The sequence below is a fragment of the Apis florea genome, unplaced genomic scaffold (genome assembly GCF_048593485.1).
Source record: "Apis florea isolate Af1SG1 unplaced genomic scaffold, ASM4859348v1 contig_2839_pilon, whole genome shotgun sequence".
NCBI lineage: Eukaryota > Metazoa > Arthropoda > Insecta > Hymenoptera > Apidae > Apis > Apis florea.
Window position 1 is genome coordinate 192,533 of NW_028256653.1, and position 20,137 is coordinate 212,669.

A 20,137-nucleotide genomic window follows, 5' to 3' on the forward strand; every position below is an offset into this window, starting at 1 on the left:
CAATTTTCCCCTTATACATCAATTCAATCATTTGATCGTTTATTATTACTGTTGAATCGATCCACTTACCATTTTCAAAAAAAGAATTTAATTTCCAATTTTAATCCAATTTGATTAAATTTTAAAATTAAATTAACCCAATTTACGAGTGATCCAAATTATCTAATTAATGAGTTAATTTTCTAAATCTTTCTCTGAGTTTAAGCTAACGTTGTATGAATCAAATTATCGATGGTTTTAAAACTAAAAGTACCACAACATTTTGAATACCGTATTATAATAACATTTTGAAAAAGAAGAAAAAAGGGAAAAATGAAAATACAACTTACCCGGGCTCGTAAGGTTTACACGTGTTCGTGTCCTTGTCCCATCCGCAGTAAGGATCGTGAACGCAGCGAAGGCAATTGTCGTATCTTCGCGTGCACATCACCAAGTCGATCTGTTTTATTCGATGGTCGGAAGCTACGTAAAGAGCCTTGTGCTCCTTCGAGATTTCCATCGCCTGGATCGGCTCGCCCGGTGTCACGTCAAAAACGTCCAACAGGATAGACTGGGACTCCCCATTATTGTCTATCCATTGGACAACTTTGTGCACGCGTCCATCACCTGTAAACAAAAAGCGCAAAAGCAATGGATTTAATTTAAATCGAGACAATTGATCTGTTATTAGATTCATTCGTGGATAAACATAGCTTGATAGAAAATTGTTCTATTAGTAGAATCAAGAATAATTGGCGGATAACGTAAAACTTTTATTTTTTAAATGGAATTAAATCTGTTATTTTTTTTTTTTTTGTAATTAATTTGTATTTCATTTTATGATATCGTTGATATCTGCATTGTAGAATTAATTTTATGCAAATAGTTTTGGGAATGTGTTTGAAAAAAGTTGGAAGCTGAATAGAGAAGTTTAATGAAGTGATCGTTACGTTGAATTGATTTACATGATTTTTGAGAGGCTCGTATATTAAATGTAAAAAGAAAAAGAAGATATTTTTTTAATGGATTCCATAAAGAATTCATTATTTTAAGCAAGATGAATTTAAAAGGAGATGAAAGTGTTAAAAATTAGTTATAATTCTTATTTTTTCGTAATTAAGTATGCCAACGAAACTTTCTCATTCGGTTATAAAGTTCCATTAAAATTCAATCTTCGTACGAAACGTGTTAAATAGTTTGACGTAACTTTTTCACTCGGAAGTAAAACTAAAAGTACTTTATCTTTTCCCTTAACACTGTACACGTATCAAGGTAATTTTTTACAGATTTTTTTTTTTTCTATATCATTGTAGATTTTTCCGTACAAATTCTTGTTAAAGATAAATAAAGTAAAATTAAGACTAAAATGTCATTTCATGTTGGAGAAACATCATCCACATCCAGAAAAGGATAAGATATATTTTTAAGATTGTTATAGTTTATTCACCATTGATTACATCTTTAAATGTTGCGAGATCTTGTGAATGAAAAATCTGAATATCTGAATTTCCTAAGAAAAAAGAGGAAGATTTTTATTTTCAAGGAATAATTATTACTCGTGTTCGATATTTTCGATAAAGAAACCTGAATACAATATAATAAATTTAATTTCAATATTTTTTTCTACGAAGCATTTATAGATTTCTCATCGAATGACATTTTAATCTTATTTTTACCTTTAAAACTCAACTTCGCGAAGTTTTCGAGGGAAAAAGTTGAGATATCCTGCGAGAGCGATTACGCTCACTTCGTACAATTAGAAGATTGTATCTGCTATTGATCGATAATGAAAGTTTCAAAGTGTAGTTAGTCTCAGAGTTGTGACGTGTTTTCGTAACTCATTTCTTGTAGTTCATAGTTGTACAGGGGACTTCTGATTATATTAGTTTTTAGCGGTAATAGACACTCGACGGTTGGCCGGGAGACGAAAGCAGCGATTGCAATAGCAGATTGTACGAGTCAACTGCAAGAACTTTGAAGTTCGCCCGTGATTATCTTGCCAAGTTTCACGACGACAAATCGACTGGCGGAGCGCAAAACGCATTCCAACATTGCTACGCGCCCCGAATTAAATTTCTTATCATAATTTCCCGGATTAACGTGCACTTGTGACGTAATATTATCGAGCCGTAGTAAAGAAACAAAAAGTTGTTTTGCTCCAAAGTAAAACGAATCCACAACGATCACGAATTTTCTTGCGATACGCGAACGAAAAATGTCTTTTCAAAATTATCGAATAATAATAAAATAATAGAGCAACGAATATCGTTCCCTATTATTAATTCAAATTAACAGTTCTTCGAATTCCATTTTTTCCAAATCGAAAAATCATCGCTATTACTTTTCGATTCAACTTACTTGATCCAGCATAGTAGACCGTGTAATCCAAATCGAGGCCGACGAAATCGATACGCAGTTTATCCACGACCAATCGTGTGAGCATCACGTCGCGTTTATAAAAGACGGGTTTTTCATTCTCGTGCGATATCGCCGAATCCATGAGGGGATGGGATCGAATGAAGTTGAGGACCGTGTCCGGGAACGTTTCAGTGTCGTTCACGCATTGGCCGGGCCGCGGTTCAGGAACTTTGTTGGAGAGCACCGGAAGCCAGGCGCTGCTGCTCGTCGCCTGTTCTTTGAATTTTCCACGGAACGCCTCTTGAATCGCGTCGATATGGAACGAGCAGATCGCCGAGCCCATCAATCCGTTCGTCGACGTGGTGAAAGTACCGTAAAAGTGAGTGTCGTCGCCGGGCACCTTGTAAATACTCTCTGAAAATAAACGAACATTGATTGATTTTATAAAGTTTGCCAAAGTTTGAAATCATTTTTACTGGAAGATACTCTTCGCATCGAAATCGATAAGAAATTAGACGAGAGAAGGAAAAATTGATTGGGATCGAAATAAAGATGAAGTGATTCGATTGAAAAATCGAATATTTTTTTTTTTTTTTAATAAACTTACGTATTTCGTTGAAGTAGAATGGAAATTCGCCGGGTATCGAGCAATTCAGCCTTGCCTTCAGATAAGTCGACCAATTTTGCGAGAGAATATTTTTGCCGCCGGTGTCCCTTTTGCAAACTCTCGCCACGCGGGAATACACACTTTTCCCGCAATTTATGTATTCCACGGCCGTCTCGCGGAAAAAGAAGAATACGTGGCTGCCGATGTCGTAAGATCCCACGAAATTAGGTTCTGAAACAGTCACAAAGAATAAGAGTTATTCGATCAAGGAAACACTGTTATCCGAGAATTCTCGGAGAAAGTTCAACCAACTGATACCAAAGAGACGGCGTTCCAAAACTGAATTGCAATTTCGTCATTATTCTTTTATACGAAAATCTTTATCGTATTTCCATCAATTTTATTTCAATTCTTTGAATTCTTAACATTTTTTTTTTTTTTTTTAGAAAAACGATTCTCGTTTAACGCGTCATTACACATCGATGAGTATCAGAAGAATATTACAAATGTATCGTGAAAATTTTATTAGACATAATATACATTTATCAATATAATTAATTTAAAAAAAATGTGGACAAGTTGATCGATCAAAAATCATTATTCAATAATACAAAAATTCTTGTTATATTTAATATCTTATATATATCATTTCAAATAAATCAAGATACTTTCTTTAAAAATTATAATAAGCTTCAAGAATCTAATAACTATATCTCTTAAAATATAGAGGAAGAAAATATAAAAGAGAGATACACGTTGCAAACTGTTAATTTATATTAGAATCAAGTGCATAAAATAATGAAATAAAATATATTTATAAGGTGGAAATATTAGGATGAACGCGAAATTATGTTTAACGTTCGATAAGTATTCTTTGACAAATCTAATTCGAGTTTGAACATCGGTTTCCGGTCGTGGGGAAATTTATGGAAATATCAAGAGGGGCGTAAAAATGAAACTGAATTCCGTGTCGGATCCAGAGAAACAGTAATTTCGACAGAGACTACCGCTGTGCTAGGATTCTATCCTTGATGAAATTCCGCGAGAAGATTTTCTTCGAACGATTTCCTCCTTGAACACCAAATTAGGATACAAATATTCAACGATGGTCCATCATCCCTTAGATTTTGCTAACGAATCGGTTTGAAAATAAAGAAAAATGATCAACAAATGTCGATAAGATATCATTTTGAATTATCTATGTAATTTGGATAGAAATATTAATTAGAATTTCGTAATACAGTTTTAATATAGATATTAAAAATGATATAAATTGTGAAATTGATTTGTTTATATCATCATTTTAAATATTTTTCTAATTTTATAATTTGAAAATTTGTTCGATATTCTAAGTATATAATATAAATTATATGGCAAACATTATGAATTTGATGGTAAAATAGATTTAATATGTTTATTAAAAATAATTTAATTTTGTATATAAAAAGATCTAAATAGAATATAAAATTTAAATTCTTTTAAAAATGATTAAATAAAATGAAACTCAAATAGAGATTTGTTGTTTCATCTATCATCATTAGTAGAATATTCAGATATTTTTTTTAATTATTTGACATATTTTAATAATTCTTTATTTTCTATTTTCTCTTTCACAAATTTGTATAAATGAAGAAACCGTAATTGATTCATATAAGTCGAAAATATGAAACAATTCCAAGGGAGGAAAAAGAAATTGATTCATTATATAATATTTCATATATACATTAACAAGTGACATACCATACGTTTTTTCCGAGAATTTTCATTCAATCTACATGTATCATCGGTGGAACATGCCATCGCTTGTTTTACATCCGCTGGAAATTTCAATAGTTTGAATAGAAATTTCAACATTCGCTGGAAACGGTACACGTTTGTTGAATAAAGTCAATCATCTCGTTTAAACTATTGAATTTTGACTCATGACAGATCGAAAGATATTTTGCAATAAAATAGAAATTGAAAATTTTTAAAATAACAAAATCGAAAAATGTATACGTGTAAAAATAAAATAGAGATGAAACGTAAATTGAAAATTATCATCACCTATTTCAACCGTTGAATTTCAATTTGTCATATTATTTTCTATCGACAGATTAAATGACGTTTCATATGAAATAAAATGAAAATTAAAAATTCTTAACTTTTATGTATACTTTTTGCAAAGTAATGTATAATATATAATATGCTTAAGAGTCAAATATGTTTAGTTTCATATTTTTACACGAGATGGCGCGTCGAGTATCTTATGTCGATGCCCCATGCGAGATCGAGGCGCTCGTTCGAGAAACAAAAGTTTAACCGCCGAAGAAATTGTTACGAAAGGGTTACGATCGTCAAAGCTCTCGAAAAATTCTTCGAAATTCGAGAAACTAGCGGCATAACGAAAAGAAAAACTGTAAAACAGAAGGAAAAAAGTTCGAAGAGGGAACGACTTTTCTACTTTTCATTTAACATCGTGACGAAGCTTCCAAAACTTGAACGCTTTTTTAACGAATATTCATTTATCATTTTTAAAATTTTTAATCGTAAAATCGCTTAATTTTTAACATTCGCTTGTTACTCGATTATGCTGGTTAATGAAGATTAAAATCTCGAATACAGGAAACAGGATTTCCTTTATGATTTAAAGAAAATGTTGTTAAATCATTTGTATTCTTAAATTTAAATTGTATTATTGATCTGATGAAAAAAGATAAGATTCAAACGTTAAAAAAGCAATATACATCTTAAAAAATTCTTCAACATCAACAATAAACAAACCAAAATCCATTAAATTATAATCATAATTATCTCAAACAAAATATTTTCTCGCTCGTGCGATATTTTTCCCTCCAACCCCTTCAATTAGCATAACACCGATTCCTCTTCCTCCTCCTCCTCCTCCTCCTCCTCTCCACCAAAAAGAACGTCCAACGTGAAATACCTGCCTGTAAATTCCCCGAAAAATATCCGCCCACGCGTCGAATTTTATTCCTCCGATCAATTAGCCATGCATTCGAGTCACGCCTTCCTAATTGCCCCGTTCACGATCCCCACGCCGAGCAAGTAGTTTACCACGGACGTTTTTCGTCTAAAAACAACGATGCTCCCTTGCCGGAAATCGAATTTTTTCTTCCCCTTCCTGCTTAAATCGCGCTCTCCCTCCCCTTCCTTCTCCTCTTCCTTCTCTCTCTCTCTCTCTCGTCGATTTTACATTATGCGACCGTGAGGGGGTGGAGGCCGCAATCTCTTTCACAGTTCACCGATTAAATCGATTGTCTGACGCTTCGCCCGTTCCAAGTTTGATATATCGCGGAGCGGAAGTCGAAAAGAGAGAGAGAGAGAGAGAGAGAGAGAAAGGTAGGGTAGAGAACGAAGGGGGAGAAGAGGAACGAAGCGGAGAGAAGGAAAAAGGAAATGTCTGGATTGGAGAGAAACACGAGCGAGTTTTGATTGGACTACTCACCTCGTGGAGAGGCGATACGGCATTGTACGGCGGGAAACGTTCCAGTGGCGTTCTCACTCTCGATTTCGCGCGAGGAATAATGAAATCACCCTTGGGGCCAGTTTCATAAAGTTTACAAGTGGCGGGGCAAATACGAAATTCTATTTTCCGCGGGTCTCTCGCTACCCATTACGGGCGACGTCTCGTTAATAAATATGCCAAATTACCCGCGACCGGTTAATTTTCCAGATTCTCGCCTATCTCTGTCCTATTTCCCGACCTAACCTGACAGAAAATCTATTTTACACGCAGACGTTTATAGGGAAATTCGGCAAGTTTTGGCCGTCCTGCGATTCGTTTTGACAATCCGTGTTTCCAAGTTTTGGGACAAGTTTATGGTAGTTGGACAGGTTTCGACGAAGACAAATGGAAGGGGGAAGGGAGTTTGGTAGGGTTAATTGGACGTGACGTTTCGTCTCGATTTTCTTCCGATGTTGATTGCGTTTGCGTTAATTGAAGAAAGGATTTGAATCTACGTGATTCTTGATAAGAACGACGAGATTTCACTACTACTTTCGTAATTGACGATAAATTTGTCCATGTTAATTTTCTTCGCTTCGTAAAAAATTTGTTTCGTATCCTCTAACTCGCCCTCATAATCCTATTTAACACGCTGCGATTAAGGAAAATATTAAACGCTCGTGAAACGTAGCAGAACGGAAATCCACCTCGTTCGTTTTAAACCGTGCATCTAAAATCCAACAAACCAAACGCGGCTCTCGAACACTTTAAACAACGAATTAAACGACGCCAAACGGTATAAAACCACCGATCGCCGATTAAGCTGAATTTATCGCATAATTTAAAATTACGAATGGAGCCAGCCTACCATTTCCATTTAATTATAAACAATCCTCGCCGTAACGAGGGATCAACAAATCCAACGAACGAGGCTAATCTTCTCGATTACGCATGAACAAACAAGGAAATTCTTGTCAGAAGCGCAGAAGAAAAGGAAACAAACGATCGAAACGAACATCGTCGATCCGCTTATTCGAACCTCGTCCCTTCGATGCCTGTTCTCCACACGGTTTCCTTTCATCACCCCAGCCGCGAATCATCGCATCGATCTTCATTCCGCATACTTTGCCATATACGCATGAAACGAGAGGGCGAGAGAATCGAGAGGGAGGGAAACAGAGAGGAACACGAGGAGCAAGCACGTGAACCTATCCGTCTCTCGGCCCTCTCTCCTGCATTTAATCAACGCCTCTGTTAATAGACAAACTCGATGCGGGGAAATGGCTCTTGATGGCAACGTCCCGCCCCTGAAAGCGGTGGTAAAAGAGCGGGAGGGAGAGGCTGAAAGGAGTGCCTGCTTCAAATTAAACGATGAAACAAACGGCTAATCATGCATCTCGCCAGCTGGGGGGATGCGGAATGAGAAGAGAAGCTCTCCTTCACCTTGTTTCGCTTCTCCTTTCGAGACCTTGGGCGACCTTGGGTGGAGAGAGAGAAGGTCGAATTTTACTTGGTGCCAACCCTTGGCAAGACGGCGCTCTAATGAGAAATATAAGGCAACTAGTCCGAGATGCTATTATTTCCCGGCTCGCCGCGAGAGACAAGATACACGGGGGTTGAAGTTGAAATTAATTGATAAGTTAGCGCGGGGATTTATGATGGCAACCAGCGTGGCAAGGAGCAAAGAGAAATTGTTTCACGACCGAATAATACGTGACTGAATTTGTTCTTAAAGGAACAATTGTTTATTTTCACGGTTGCTTTCACTTTCGAGTGAACGAATGCGAGCAATGAACTCGCGAGAATATTTGAATAGTTGTGTGTCAAACTTACATAACGCGATTTTGTAACATTCATGAATATTTGCTCGTGTTTATTAATATTCATTCAAATGTAATGTTAATTTCATTCGGAAATAATTATTTAATTAAAACGAGAATAAAACATTTGTCAAACATTTGAGGTGAACGCGATATTTAAATTTCTTATATTATCAACTGATCAATGAATATCTAAATAATTAAAATCGTGACGATGTCAAGTACAATTGCCTAAGTGTTTTCAAAAAAAATCCCCTTATTATTAATTATTAATAAATTGCTTGTTAATATTTATTTCCTATCTTTGTAATACAGTTTATAGAAACTGAATGAAACGGAAGAAAATTAAATCAATAGTTGAACACACGTAGTGAATCAAGAGGTTAACAGGACAGCTTAAAACCAGCAATAACCCGTGGAGGATTATCCGAATCGAGGCGAGGTATCATACCTTTGCACCAAGCAAAACAGGCCCAGCTTCGTTAAATATATAACATCGTCATCGCACACTTTCGGTGTTCCCCGAACATTACAGAAACGTAATTCACAACGAAACGAGGCAAACAAACGTAATCCAAACAAATCAAAGCTGTTCAGACGCGTTTGAATCTGATTACCGCATTCCACGATCCGATACACGGAACACGTTCTAATCTACATTTTCCAATTTCCCCCGCCCGCTTTCGAATTCCAGCCGGCGTTTCGTTCGGCAACGAAAAAATCCAACGAATCGCAATAATCCGCCCTCACCCTTCCCGATCCAACGACCTGGCTAAAACTGATTAAAGATCGGAATACACAGGGATACCGCCGCGTGGAGGGGCGTTCCATCCAGTGCTCCTCTCCCTCCTCCACAGAGCTAAAAGACAGCCACGAACGAGAATTCAGTCGGAGGAAGGAGTGTTATTTTATCGCTATCTCGATTCTTAGAACCACCGACACTCACCCACACCCACAACCGATCGTGTTACCCCGTTTTCTGTTATCCTTTATCCCGTATATCCGCGTCCTCTTTATCGCGTGAACGTCTCTGAAAAGAACGTCAGACCGTTTCCGGAGAGACACGCCAGTCTGGCTTTTTTTACGCAACTATTTAACCGAGATACACGTGTATTACACGCGTTTCTTGCAACGTTCTTGAGTCTCAAAGAGTCGTCTCCTTGTAACGAAGGTACTCTTTTTTTCTCTCTCTTTCTTTCCTTTTTTACCTCCCCGTATTTCCAACACGAGAGATCCGCATTCAGAAAATTTAATGAAAGTTTCTTTGTCGATGTACGGGGCGAGCTGTAACAAGCGGCTTTAAACGGTGAACGCTGACTTCTTTGCCGTCTGACGAGTCACACGATCGATGAATATTCAACACGAGTGTGGAAGAATCGGTGGTGTGTTTTCAATTTTACCGTTTTGTGCCGGCCGATGGAATTGCGTTTAAAGAGGTAAGATCGGTGGAGATAAGAATTTTAAATGGGAATTTATAGATGACCGGAAATGCAACTGATTTATTTACGGCTCGGATTCAAGGAGAATCGTACTGCTAATGGCGAAGATCGCGATAAATATTCAATTTCGATTCTTCTTGTTCTTCGTTAAAAAGAAAAAAAAAAAAAACGTTCTTACTTTACGATTAAAAGATGAAATTGAAATAGATCGAATAGAAATTAATTCGTAATAACAAACGAAAGAAAGAACGAAGGGAAAGGTGTTGAAAATATTCGATACAATATTTTTATCCGTTGCTTTACAACAACGTGTTATAACGATATCTTAAAAATTAATAAATAATAATAATAACTTACTTGCTTGTTGCGCAAGTAACAATTTTTCGAGGCAGATATAAAAGTTGCTCTCTCAAGTTGCGATATTTCAAGATCAGAGTCTCGAAGCACAGAAATGCGAGAACCACCGCCACTAGCTAAAAATGACTCCGCCAACTTTTCTCAATAACATTTTCCCCTAACCCTCTACTCTAAAGAAAATCTTGTTCTTCTTCAACTTCACAACGTTGCTCGCGAAAATACCAATACCTTCAAATATTGTAGCCGGATGAAAAACACGGTGAAATTTAAAGCGTTATTACAACGATTCCATCTAGTTAGGTCGGTATAAAAGTTCCAGCGGGCGAGGCACTAATTCTCCGCGGATATTGCCTCGTTCTCGGACTTAAAAGTAGAAAGAAGAAAGGGAAAGAAATTGCCGTGCACTTACTGTCCAGCCATTTCGAGTCGTACTTCAACGTCCTCTTGAAGCTGAACGCCTTCCGACCGGTCGTTAAATTGTACAGATCCGTGCGGAAGATTACGGTATCGGCTTTCGTGAATTCGGCGTTGGTTCCGGAATAAAGAGCTGGCAGGTCCCCAGGATTCCCCTTCTCCACCCACACGGCCGTCGAATTGTCCGCAGGATCGTAAGGACACTTGGCTATGCCCATTCCCACGCCTGGGACGAACTCGTGGCGAGGTAAATGGGTCAGATTGCTCTGTAACCGATATCCAGTGTTCGATAAACGAAACGTGAACGATCACGGTTCGGTTATTTTTATTCGCGTTCCGTGTCGATTGGGATTTTTTAAAGTGTTCGGTGGAATCCGTGAAATGGTAATAATAATAATAACGTGTCGACGCTCGAGGGTTGAACATATATTTTATTTTCTTTCGTTTTGTCTCTTGCTCGGATATTATTGTTCGTTAATTCGTATTGTTGAATCGTTACTGGTATTGAATATATTTTTTTACACATTTCGTATAATTTTCTATTTTATCTTATTAAAATGTTTTCAAGTTGGCAAAAATTGTCAATGAATATATTGGATAAAATATATTTAATTTCTTGAAATTAAATGAAACGCAAATTTAATTCGGACTATCGTGATCTCTTATCACTGAATAATAAGTGAATACGAATTAAATTATAAATTACGTTGAAAAATAAATATAATTATATAATTTGGAATAATTGCGGAAAATGTAATTAAAGTATGCATTAATTTTGTCATACGCGATGAAAATTATTGTAATAAAATAAAATTCTAAAGTTAAAAAATTTAACATGCTTGTAAAAGGGACACGTTGCTTGCACATGCATGGCGGAAAATTTGAGGTTAGAGTAGCACGTTTCTACGCAAAAGCTACACATTGCCTCTATTACACGCACGGGAGTCGTAATCTTCGACAAAGCGAGACCAATATATTCTTTGACTTCATTACACGGGTACTTGAACGCACGATTCATTTACCTTGTTGTTGTGTAACTGCACCACCGGTGAAATTGTGTTAGTGACAGATTCCACGAGAGGAATTGATACCTAAATTGCACCAGAGATTAGAGACAAAATTAAATGTTATTATCTACTTTGTACAATTTCGTCTTTCGACTTCTTCAAATTTATAAATTTATCTCTTCTTGTATACGAAATTTTTAAAAATATATAGTATATTTCAATCTCGTGTATCTGTCACGTAAAGTTTCTCATTTTTCTCGAAATACAAGCTCGAAATATTTCATACACAAAACACCGATTTTAATTAATCAAACGAATCGATCCTTTAAAAAAGAATTAAATTATTTTCTCGAGCCTTTCGAATTTAAAACAACTCGAAGAAAACGTTGCGAAAAATTTTACGGAGGGGAGAGCCGTGCATTATTCGAAAGCTCTTATGCAAAGATTGGACGATCTCCCTGCCAAAGTTTCGTTCGTATGTTTACCGAACGGCATACGGCATTCGAAACACTAAAAAATCCCTCGACACGGAAACCGGTGAGGCTCGGTTCGTGAAACAAACGGGGGAAATGAAGAACAAACACACGGATACTTACATAAATCACCCAATCCTTGGGCGAGTGGGCGTTCGTGCCGCACATGTACAGCCGATTTCCATCCCCCATTGGCTGGATCACCCTTATGTGATTCCGGCAGTCGAAGTGCTGCGAAAAGAAGGGGAAGAAAATTGAATTTTCCACGGATACGTGCGAAGAAACGCGTGGCCGCGGCAGGGAAAAGGGCAAGTGTTGGATGCGTGGACACGGATTTTTCAGAAAATTATATAGAGCGGGATCGCGAGGCAAAGGGTTCCACCGTGCTCGATCACGTCGCCTCGCGTATTTCGCTGCGAATTGGCGGGCGGGAAATAAATTGGTTTTGTCGTCACGTAGAGAGTATTTGCGTGGACCTTACACCTCGCCGATGCGTGCGCGATGAATACCGAATGAAGCCGCGATAAGCGGCGGCGAATTGTCCGCCTTAAAATGCGATCGTTACGTCTGCAAGATGAAGCGACGAAAATGGGAAAGAATATTCTCCAATTATCGTTTCACGAATTATATTTTATGAATTTTTGCGATAATTCGTTTAAGTTATTATTTTAGAAAGAGAGGAAAGGAGCGTGATAACTCTTTAGAATTGTTATCCTTTATCTAATTATCTTATCATGCGAAGACGATTGTTTTAAATAGGACAAAGTGTATACAAGTCAAGAAAATTACGAAGGATCGACACATGCAAGACTTTGTCTGTGAAACGAGGAGCGTGAAAAAGAAAAATATTTCTCTCGATGGTTTCTAACAGATGTCGCCACTGTTAACGAATGACGATGAATTTCGCCCAATTTACCTTTCCAACTTTCTCGCGCATCACGAATTGTATAAAATAAACGATGGCTCGGGCGCGTAAATATCGCGGGAAAAATCGCCAATTAGCGGGAGTGGGTGTTTCGCGCCCCCTCCGCTTGAAAATTATCGCTATATATGGAAACATTATCACCGCCAAATTGGAAACGTCATCAGACGAACGAATCCGTTCTCAATTAAGGGAACGTCAACGCGGCCCGATCGATACTCCATAAAACGAATTCGTCTCGCGCGTGGAAACATTTTGATCCAAACTTGTTTTCCATTATTATTCCGTTATGGTAAAAGTTGGGCAACGCGTCGTTGACAGGTTTTAACGAATCTGTTCGATATCAAATTTCGTTTAGATTACGATTCCATGGAATTGAAAGGCGCGACCCATTAAACGGAGGATTTCTATCCTTTTTCGTTCCTCCTCGCCTTTTATTTAACCGCGATCCATTTATTTTTACGAATAAAAAAGGAATAAGAACGAGGGAGGCGATGCGTTGTAAGGCTTTAAAAAACGAACTCGACTAACTTCGCTCGCAAAAGAACGGATAAAGGAACGCTTTGGCGCGCGAGACCATTCTTTTATTCCTGATTCTTCTCCCTCTTAATTGTACTCCACGGATCGGATACTATGGATACTTTTATATCCATATCTTTGATTACAAGAGAAATGGCAGTTTCGATCGAGTTTGGAGGAAATGTATTCCTTTTTTCCCTTGTCGAACAAATCTAAGGAAATCGTAATTTGTTTCTCTCTTTTCCGCATCGAGGCCGTTTCATCGTAACGAAATTTCATTCTTTCTCCCTGTATGACGTCCCTATACTTGAGGTAATTACCATCTCCGCAGTTCCATTTTAAGTGACGCTTTAATTAGATTGCGCCGTTATTAAAATTCCGTTGAAAAGCGGCGCGAACCCGGCCCGGTAAATGCGATAATGAAATAAAGAAGTAATTCACCTCTGATTTCCCTTTGGACACACAATTTGCCACGTTGCTCGGCTCCAGATGAAGCGCATCCCTCTGCAAAAGAAAAGAAAAGGATTATTTCTTGCGATGCGTCTCAACGTGCCAAGTATTATAGACAAATTAACAAATTTGCGTGATTGCGTGATGTGAATTATAAAGTTATTTATTTATTTATTTTTTTTACTAGAAATGTTTCATCACATAATGAAATTAAGGAACTTGTCTTGTATGCTTTAATTTACTCATTCGAGGCGTTAAAATTGTTGGACAAAAATATTTTTTAAAATATTCAGACCAACAGTTAAACATTTAATTTGAATGGAATGATTAAAATTCCACGATGCGGCCGAAAATGAGACACGATCATTAAGAGACACAAACGACTCTCATCAAGTGTGATCAACAACGAATTTCATTCTCGAACAAAGGAACAGATGAAACAACTTTTTCCAAGCTTATTTTGAACGATGAAGCTTCAAAAGTTATCTAAACTTGATCTAAACTTCAACGACGATATATTTCATTTCTATAAAAAAAAATAACGAGTGAAAACGAAATACAACAAAGTCATTTATCAAACGATGATAAATTTTTCTTTATCTACACTACGACAAAACATCCGACAAATTTAAAATCCCAAAGATGATGAATAAGAGATTCACCGGTCAGAATATATAGGTAAAATTAATCCTTCCAGCTTCCACACGGTCGCTGAATGACTCGTCATCGTCGCGAGAGAATTCTATTTCGAAGATGGCCGCCATAATTACGAGTCATTCTGGACTGGGGCTCGAGATCTCTTTGGGTGGAGGCTCGAGTTCGTTCGTTTCACGTTCATTCGCCCTCAGCCGTCGTCTCTCCTACTTTCCATACCTTTTCCTCACCTACGACGTTCTTGGTGCCGACCTTACACAACGTGGAGAGGCGTTACGAGTGCATGCTCGACGTTTCGCGAGCGTGAAGAAGAGGCTGCACACTCGTGTCATTGTGCGGATCGCGACGCCATGGCAGACGAACGCCTCGAGCTTTTCCAAAGCTCAACCCTTGCGAATGTGTCGGCCGGAATGAGGTCAACAGACGGAATTGAAAAAAATGGGGAGTATCAAGTTTCGTGTCTTCACTTTCGAGAAGAGAGTGGCGCTCTTTGATGGCTCGGCCGATGGATTCGAACGTGGCAAGTTTCATCCTCCGTTTCTGAATCGGTGAAATCTTCGAACAGTGATTCTGATTCGTCGACCCAGTTTTGCAGTAAGTGATTTTTAGAGAGGAAAAAGTAAAAGGATTATCCAGTTATGGTCGAGGTTTTGATAGTGAGTGAGTTTGAATAAAATTCATTTCTTGAAAAATAGTGGGATAAAGTGTTTATTTATAATTAATTTTTAACGTTGCGGTTCTAATGAAAAGAACTTATCGACAATTTGAAGAAAATTGAAAACTAATTATCGGTTTCATTCCGATGTTGAAAAAAGAAAAAGAAAGTCAGTAATTAAAATTTTTGTTAATGAGAAAGAATACAACGTATAATTTAATGATTTATATTTATTTTGTCGATTAAAAATGTTTTCTACGTTGAGTAAGAGATCGAATCTGCATCATTATATCTGCATAAATTGTATTTCCTTTTATCCGCAATTATAAATTGTATTCATTTTATTTTTTTGTTATATTGCGATCAAAAAATATTAAGTATGTCAATATGAAATGATGATTCTCAATCACTGAACAAATAGTTTAAGTATAATTTAATAAATGACATTTTCGTTTCTCTAATTCATTTTATCGTAAGAATGGTAGCAACATATAGAATAAAAAGTTAATATAACAGTTATATGTGAAAACGAATAGATTTGTTGCACGAAACAAATGAAATTCATACCTTGAATAATTATGGATTAATCAAATTTATCTCCACCATAACCGAAATTCCAACTTATTAAATTTTAAAATTAAATTTCGAAATTAAGTGTTGAAATTGAAAAATTATTAACACATTCCTCCGTTTGCACGATTTATTAGCTAATGATGCGTTTCCACCGAGATTTCAATTTTCACAAATTAAATAATATTTGCTCGAGATATATAATATCTAATAATAATTAAATTAGGCAAGATGATCCAGACACTTGGTAATTAGAGTAATTAGAGTATATACGAAGATATGGAAGAGACCTTTAAGAACATCGTATTATCTTTGAAAGGTTGAGATTTTAGATGTCTATGTGTACATTGGAAAGACTAAGTACTGTCTGCGAATTTCTATGTGTGCGCATGTCGGTGACGATGAGTCTTCTTCAAGACGAAAAGTACATAGTCTAGCGAGTTTAGAAAGAGCAAGTTTTAGCAAAGATCTTTTTCAAATTATTCTTACTCGCATGTTACTCGTCCACCAATTCCCCTCTTTGAGGCATGGACGAATCTTATTTCTATATTTTAATCATAGCCACATAACGTGATCAAATAATCGTAAATGTATTACGATTTTATTTATAATTTGACAAGTGCAATCAAGTAAAAGATAAGCTAAATGGCTAGGAAAAAAAAAAAAAAAAGAAACACGCATTATTTTCTCTCTCGATCATCAAGCTTCTTATCTTCTAACCCCGTGACAAATCGCAATTGTCAAACAGAGAGAGAAGAAAAACGGATAAACCGCCGTAGATCCCTCGGCCATAGATTTCGACGCCTTGGAGGAATACAACCCCTATTGAGCTGAAGCTGGTTCGTGCGCCAGAGGTCGTAGACACGATCCGGAAAAGGAAGTGGTTCGTTTGCACGGTCAATCGTCCGAAACGCGTTGCCCTTAACGATCGATCTCCTGCGGACGTCGCGTGCCGCTCCCCCCTCCGGTGTCACGGCCAGAAACCGCGTCGATCCTCGAAATTGTCCTGGCCCGGGGAGCCAGGGAGGGGAGAAGCCGAAACACCGTCCGGCTGACAGTGATCTACGGCTAATAAATTAACGAAAGAATTGTTTTTGCTCGCGCACGCGACCGTGCCGTGATATTTATTCGGACGATGCGGAGGACAGTAACGCGCTCTCGAAAATCGGGGAAATTATACGGTACGCCTGATTTTTAAAATACGGATGATCAATTTTTTTTTTTTTTTCCTCGATATTTTGCATCGATCGTTCCTTTGGTAAATCAACTTTGATAGATATAATATTAAATATCACGAGAGAAGAGAGAGAAAAATACAACGTCATTTTCAGTCACTGAATAATTCGTAAAAAAAAGGGAAAAAATTCTCTTCAATTATTATTAGTTCAAACATCATCCTCGAATAATAACACGAGCGTAACTTATATTAAAGGAAAGAGACTAAACGGTAGAATGTGGCGCATTGAAAGAAGCTCAACGTGAAAAAAGAAAATTATTTCGGGCAGAAAAATTACACTTCGTTGGCCAAGTATACGAAGTATAAATTGCGTTTTTGCGAGTTCACATACGTTAGAGACAATATATGGTATTTGATCTCGCGATAGGTTTTCGGCGAGCGTGGAAAATTATTTGTTCGGGGCGAAGGTAGAATGAATCGCCTCGAACCGAATCGAATGGTCTGGCTCGCGGCAATGGCCGCGTAAAATGGAATTCCTGCGAGGAATTCTATTCTACGAGCTTTTGGCCCCTCGAACTTTGCGGATCCCGCGAGCAGGGCAGCGCGAATCTCGATTTACGCGTCTCGATTCTCGAACCTCTCGATATTCACAGCAAGCGAAGGCGGGAACACGCCTGGGGAAAATTTTCGAGCAAAGGCCAACTCGATGCTCTTCCAACTAGAGTGGAAGAGGAAAATAATCTCAAATTTATCTCGTTCGATTCATCGTGTAATTTTGCCATTGATGAATTTGAGATTTCGTTTGAGATCTTCTTTAAAATATTCTTTATATACTTTTTAAATTTTCTTCCTCTTTTTCTTTTCTTTTCTTTTTTTTTTTTTTTAATTTTTTAATTCTCTTTTAATATCCTTTGATCTTTGAGCTTAGCTTTTTTAATAAGGGGATAATGGGTGAAAGTGTAATAGGTGAGTATAACCATTAACTGCTACGTTAGCTTTATTATTGAACTTTCCGCGAATGAAACGAGGTCGATTCAGGGTAGTTGAAAAAGCAAATTTACTTTTGATTTATGGGTGAGCTTTTTATATTCATGGCGTAATTTGGCGATTATTAGGTTCGCGAAAATGAGGTGAATTAAATATTTTTTAGCTTCCTATTTTTATTAAGATCTTCGAATTTTTTACACGCCCTTTGCGCGTGGAATTTTCCCTTCAATATTAGAGAAATATTATTTCTCGCGTAACTGAATTCGAGCCGTGAAAAAAATAAGTTTCCTCTAGAGTGAAAATAGAACTTTATAATAGATAATTAATACTCTCTCCGTTTTCCTTGACCCGCGACTGTTAAACGTACAATTCCTAAATATACCGCGAACATGCAATGCTTTCTGTCATATTTCTATTACTACTAGAATGGAATACATTAATCGAAACAGAGAACTTTTACCGTATAATTTTTATTTCCATGTCTGATAAAAAAAGACCTCCCTCTTTCCACTTAATTGTAAAGATATTATCGCAGCGTCTTGTAATAATTGTTTCGAAAACAGGTTACAAAAGTAGTTCAAACTGTATCGTGTGAAAAAAATAATTAACAAATATGCGAGCAAAAGAGCGATACTTCTGCAAAAATAATATAAAACTTTTATAAAAAAAATTAGCTTCCTCGATCAATCGTCGATCAATAAATTATCAAATGCAATCAGAAACCGCAAAATGGGTTAAACTAATATCAAACGCGTGTATTACGTATCATAAAGGGGAGCAATTCCTATCAACAATACCAATCCAGCATATTCGTACAATCACGAGAACGTTCGATCGCAGCCGAACATCCACGGCATCGAGTAATCACACGCGTACGTCCACAAACACGTTTGTCCGCAAATATTCGCACGCGTCTCTGTAACATATACACGTGCTATCCTCGCGCGTATGCGTGCGAATATATAATCGTGCACAAATACGAGCGTGCCATTATGCTAGGGATCACGCACGTGCACGTGCAACAAGGCTCATGAATGTGCACGCACACGAATGCTTAATTAACCTGCAAACCTGTCGTGTTTAAATGGAGAAGGAGCAAGAGGGCGTCACAGGATTGCGCTACGAATGAATCTGGAATAGTTGGGTGATCTTTGTTTTCCGTTTCGAATCGATAATTATTACGAAATATGATTGTAGAGAGGCGTGTGTAACAATTCGAATATTTGGAATAAGTAAAGTAAATTGGTAAAGTAGTAGTTAATGGTCACGTGGCGCTAGTGTCGCGTCGTTGGTCGCCATAGCGTTCACAAAGTCAGCGATTTTTAATTTTTTCCAGATGGAATGCAGATGATGATCATTTCCTACGATTCTAACGAATTATTTGCAATAATAGCGATTGGAATCGAAAGATAAGCCCAACTGGCTTTGATCGTGCTCATCGATTAGAATGTTGATTGCATTTAAACGCGAATTCGCAGGAAAGTGATAGTAGATATATGCTTGTAATTGGTTGTTATGGATTAATGATAAAAGTGTATGACAGTTATTTTAATATTCTTTTTCCTTCTACTTTTTTTATATCGATTTTTATTGTCAATCTCAAGATGTGAAATGTTTTTTTACTGAAGAATTCTATTACTTCATTTAGATAATTTCATTTCTATCAGAATTTTTTATCATTTTAATTGTAATTTATTTTTATATAATTAGCAAACGATAACTTAATCTATTAATTCTTCGTGCAATATGACGACGATACTAAGCGATTCGGCAGGATTATATTTCTAATGATGAAATGCATATGAACGTGTAACAGTTGGATCGCATGATCGTGTTCATTGCATCATTAGAAATCTATGTAAACTTTCCAAATCGTGCAATATTATTGGATTCGCAATAGCATTCGATCATTAATCAATGTTACCGAAATTACGAAGAAATAAATGATTGAACATCTTCCAGCATTTCTGTATTCACTTTCTGTACAATCATCTTGTCATAGATATTCGAAATTTATTTGCATTAATTTTGATCAAAATCGTTTTGTTTCATTAAATGGATTTAAAGAATAATCACAGAAAATTAAAAGAAAAACTCGAATAATTCTTGTGATATATAATAACTAAAAGACAAACTATGAGACTGGAAAAAGTAATAAAAATAAATATGTGAGCATCAAAGTTTTATTAGAGATAAAGTTTCATGAAAATTTATACTGCAAAGCGCTAACGTTAAACAAAGGTAAGGAAGGCTAATCTATATAGCTTCGAGAAACTTAACGTTTACGAAATATTTGTTAAA

At 36.8% G+C, this 20,137-nt stretch overlaps 1 protein-coding gene across 3 annotated transcripts in view; it reads right to left on the reverse strand.

The window, feature by feature from the left end:
• The window catches only part of Sema2a (Semaphorin 2a), a 677,811-nt gene that overhangs the window by 153,453 nt on the left and 504,221 nt on the right, over positions 1–20,137 (reverse strand). For all 3 annotated transcript variants that reach the window (XM_086907345.1, XM_012486985.3, XM_003693921.4), the window contains exons 4-9: positions 13,785–13,847; positions 12,026–12,133; positions 10,418–10,688; positions 2,945–3,175; positions 2,338–2,751; positions 330–606 (exon numbers count right to left, since the gene is read on the reverse strand). In XM_086907345.1, the coding sequence (XP_086763471.1) occupies positions 330–606; positions 2,338–2,751; positions 2,945–3,175; positions 10,418–10,688; positions 12,026–12,133; positions 13,785–13,847 (1,364 nt within the window). The remainder of the gene's footprint in view (positions 1–329; positions 607–2,337; positions 2,752–2,944; positions 3,176–10,417; positions 10,689–12,025; positions 12,134–13,784; positions 13,848–20,137) is intronic.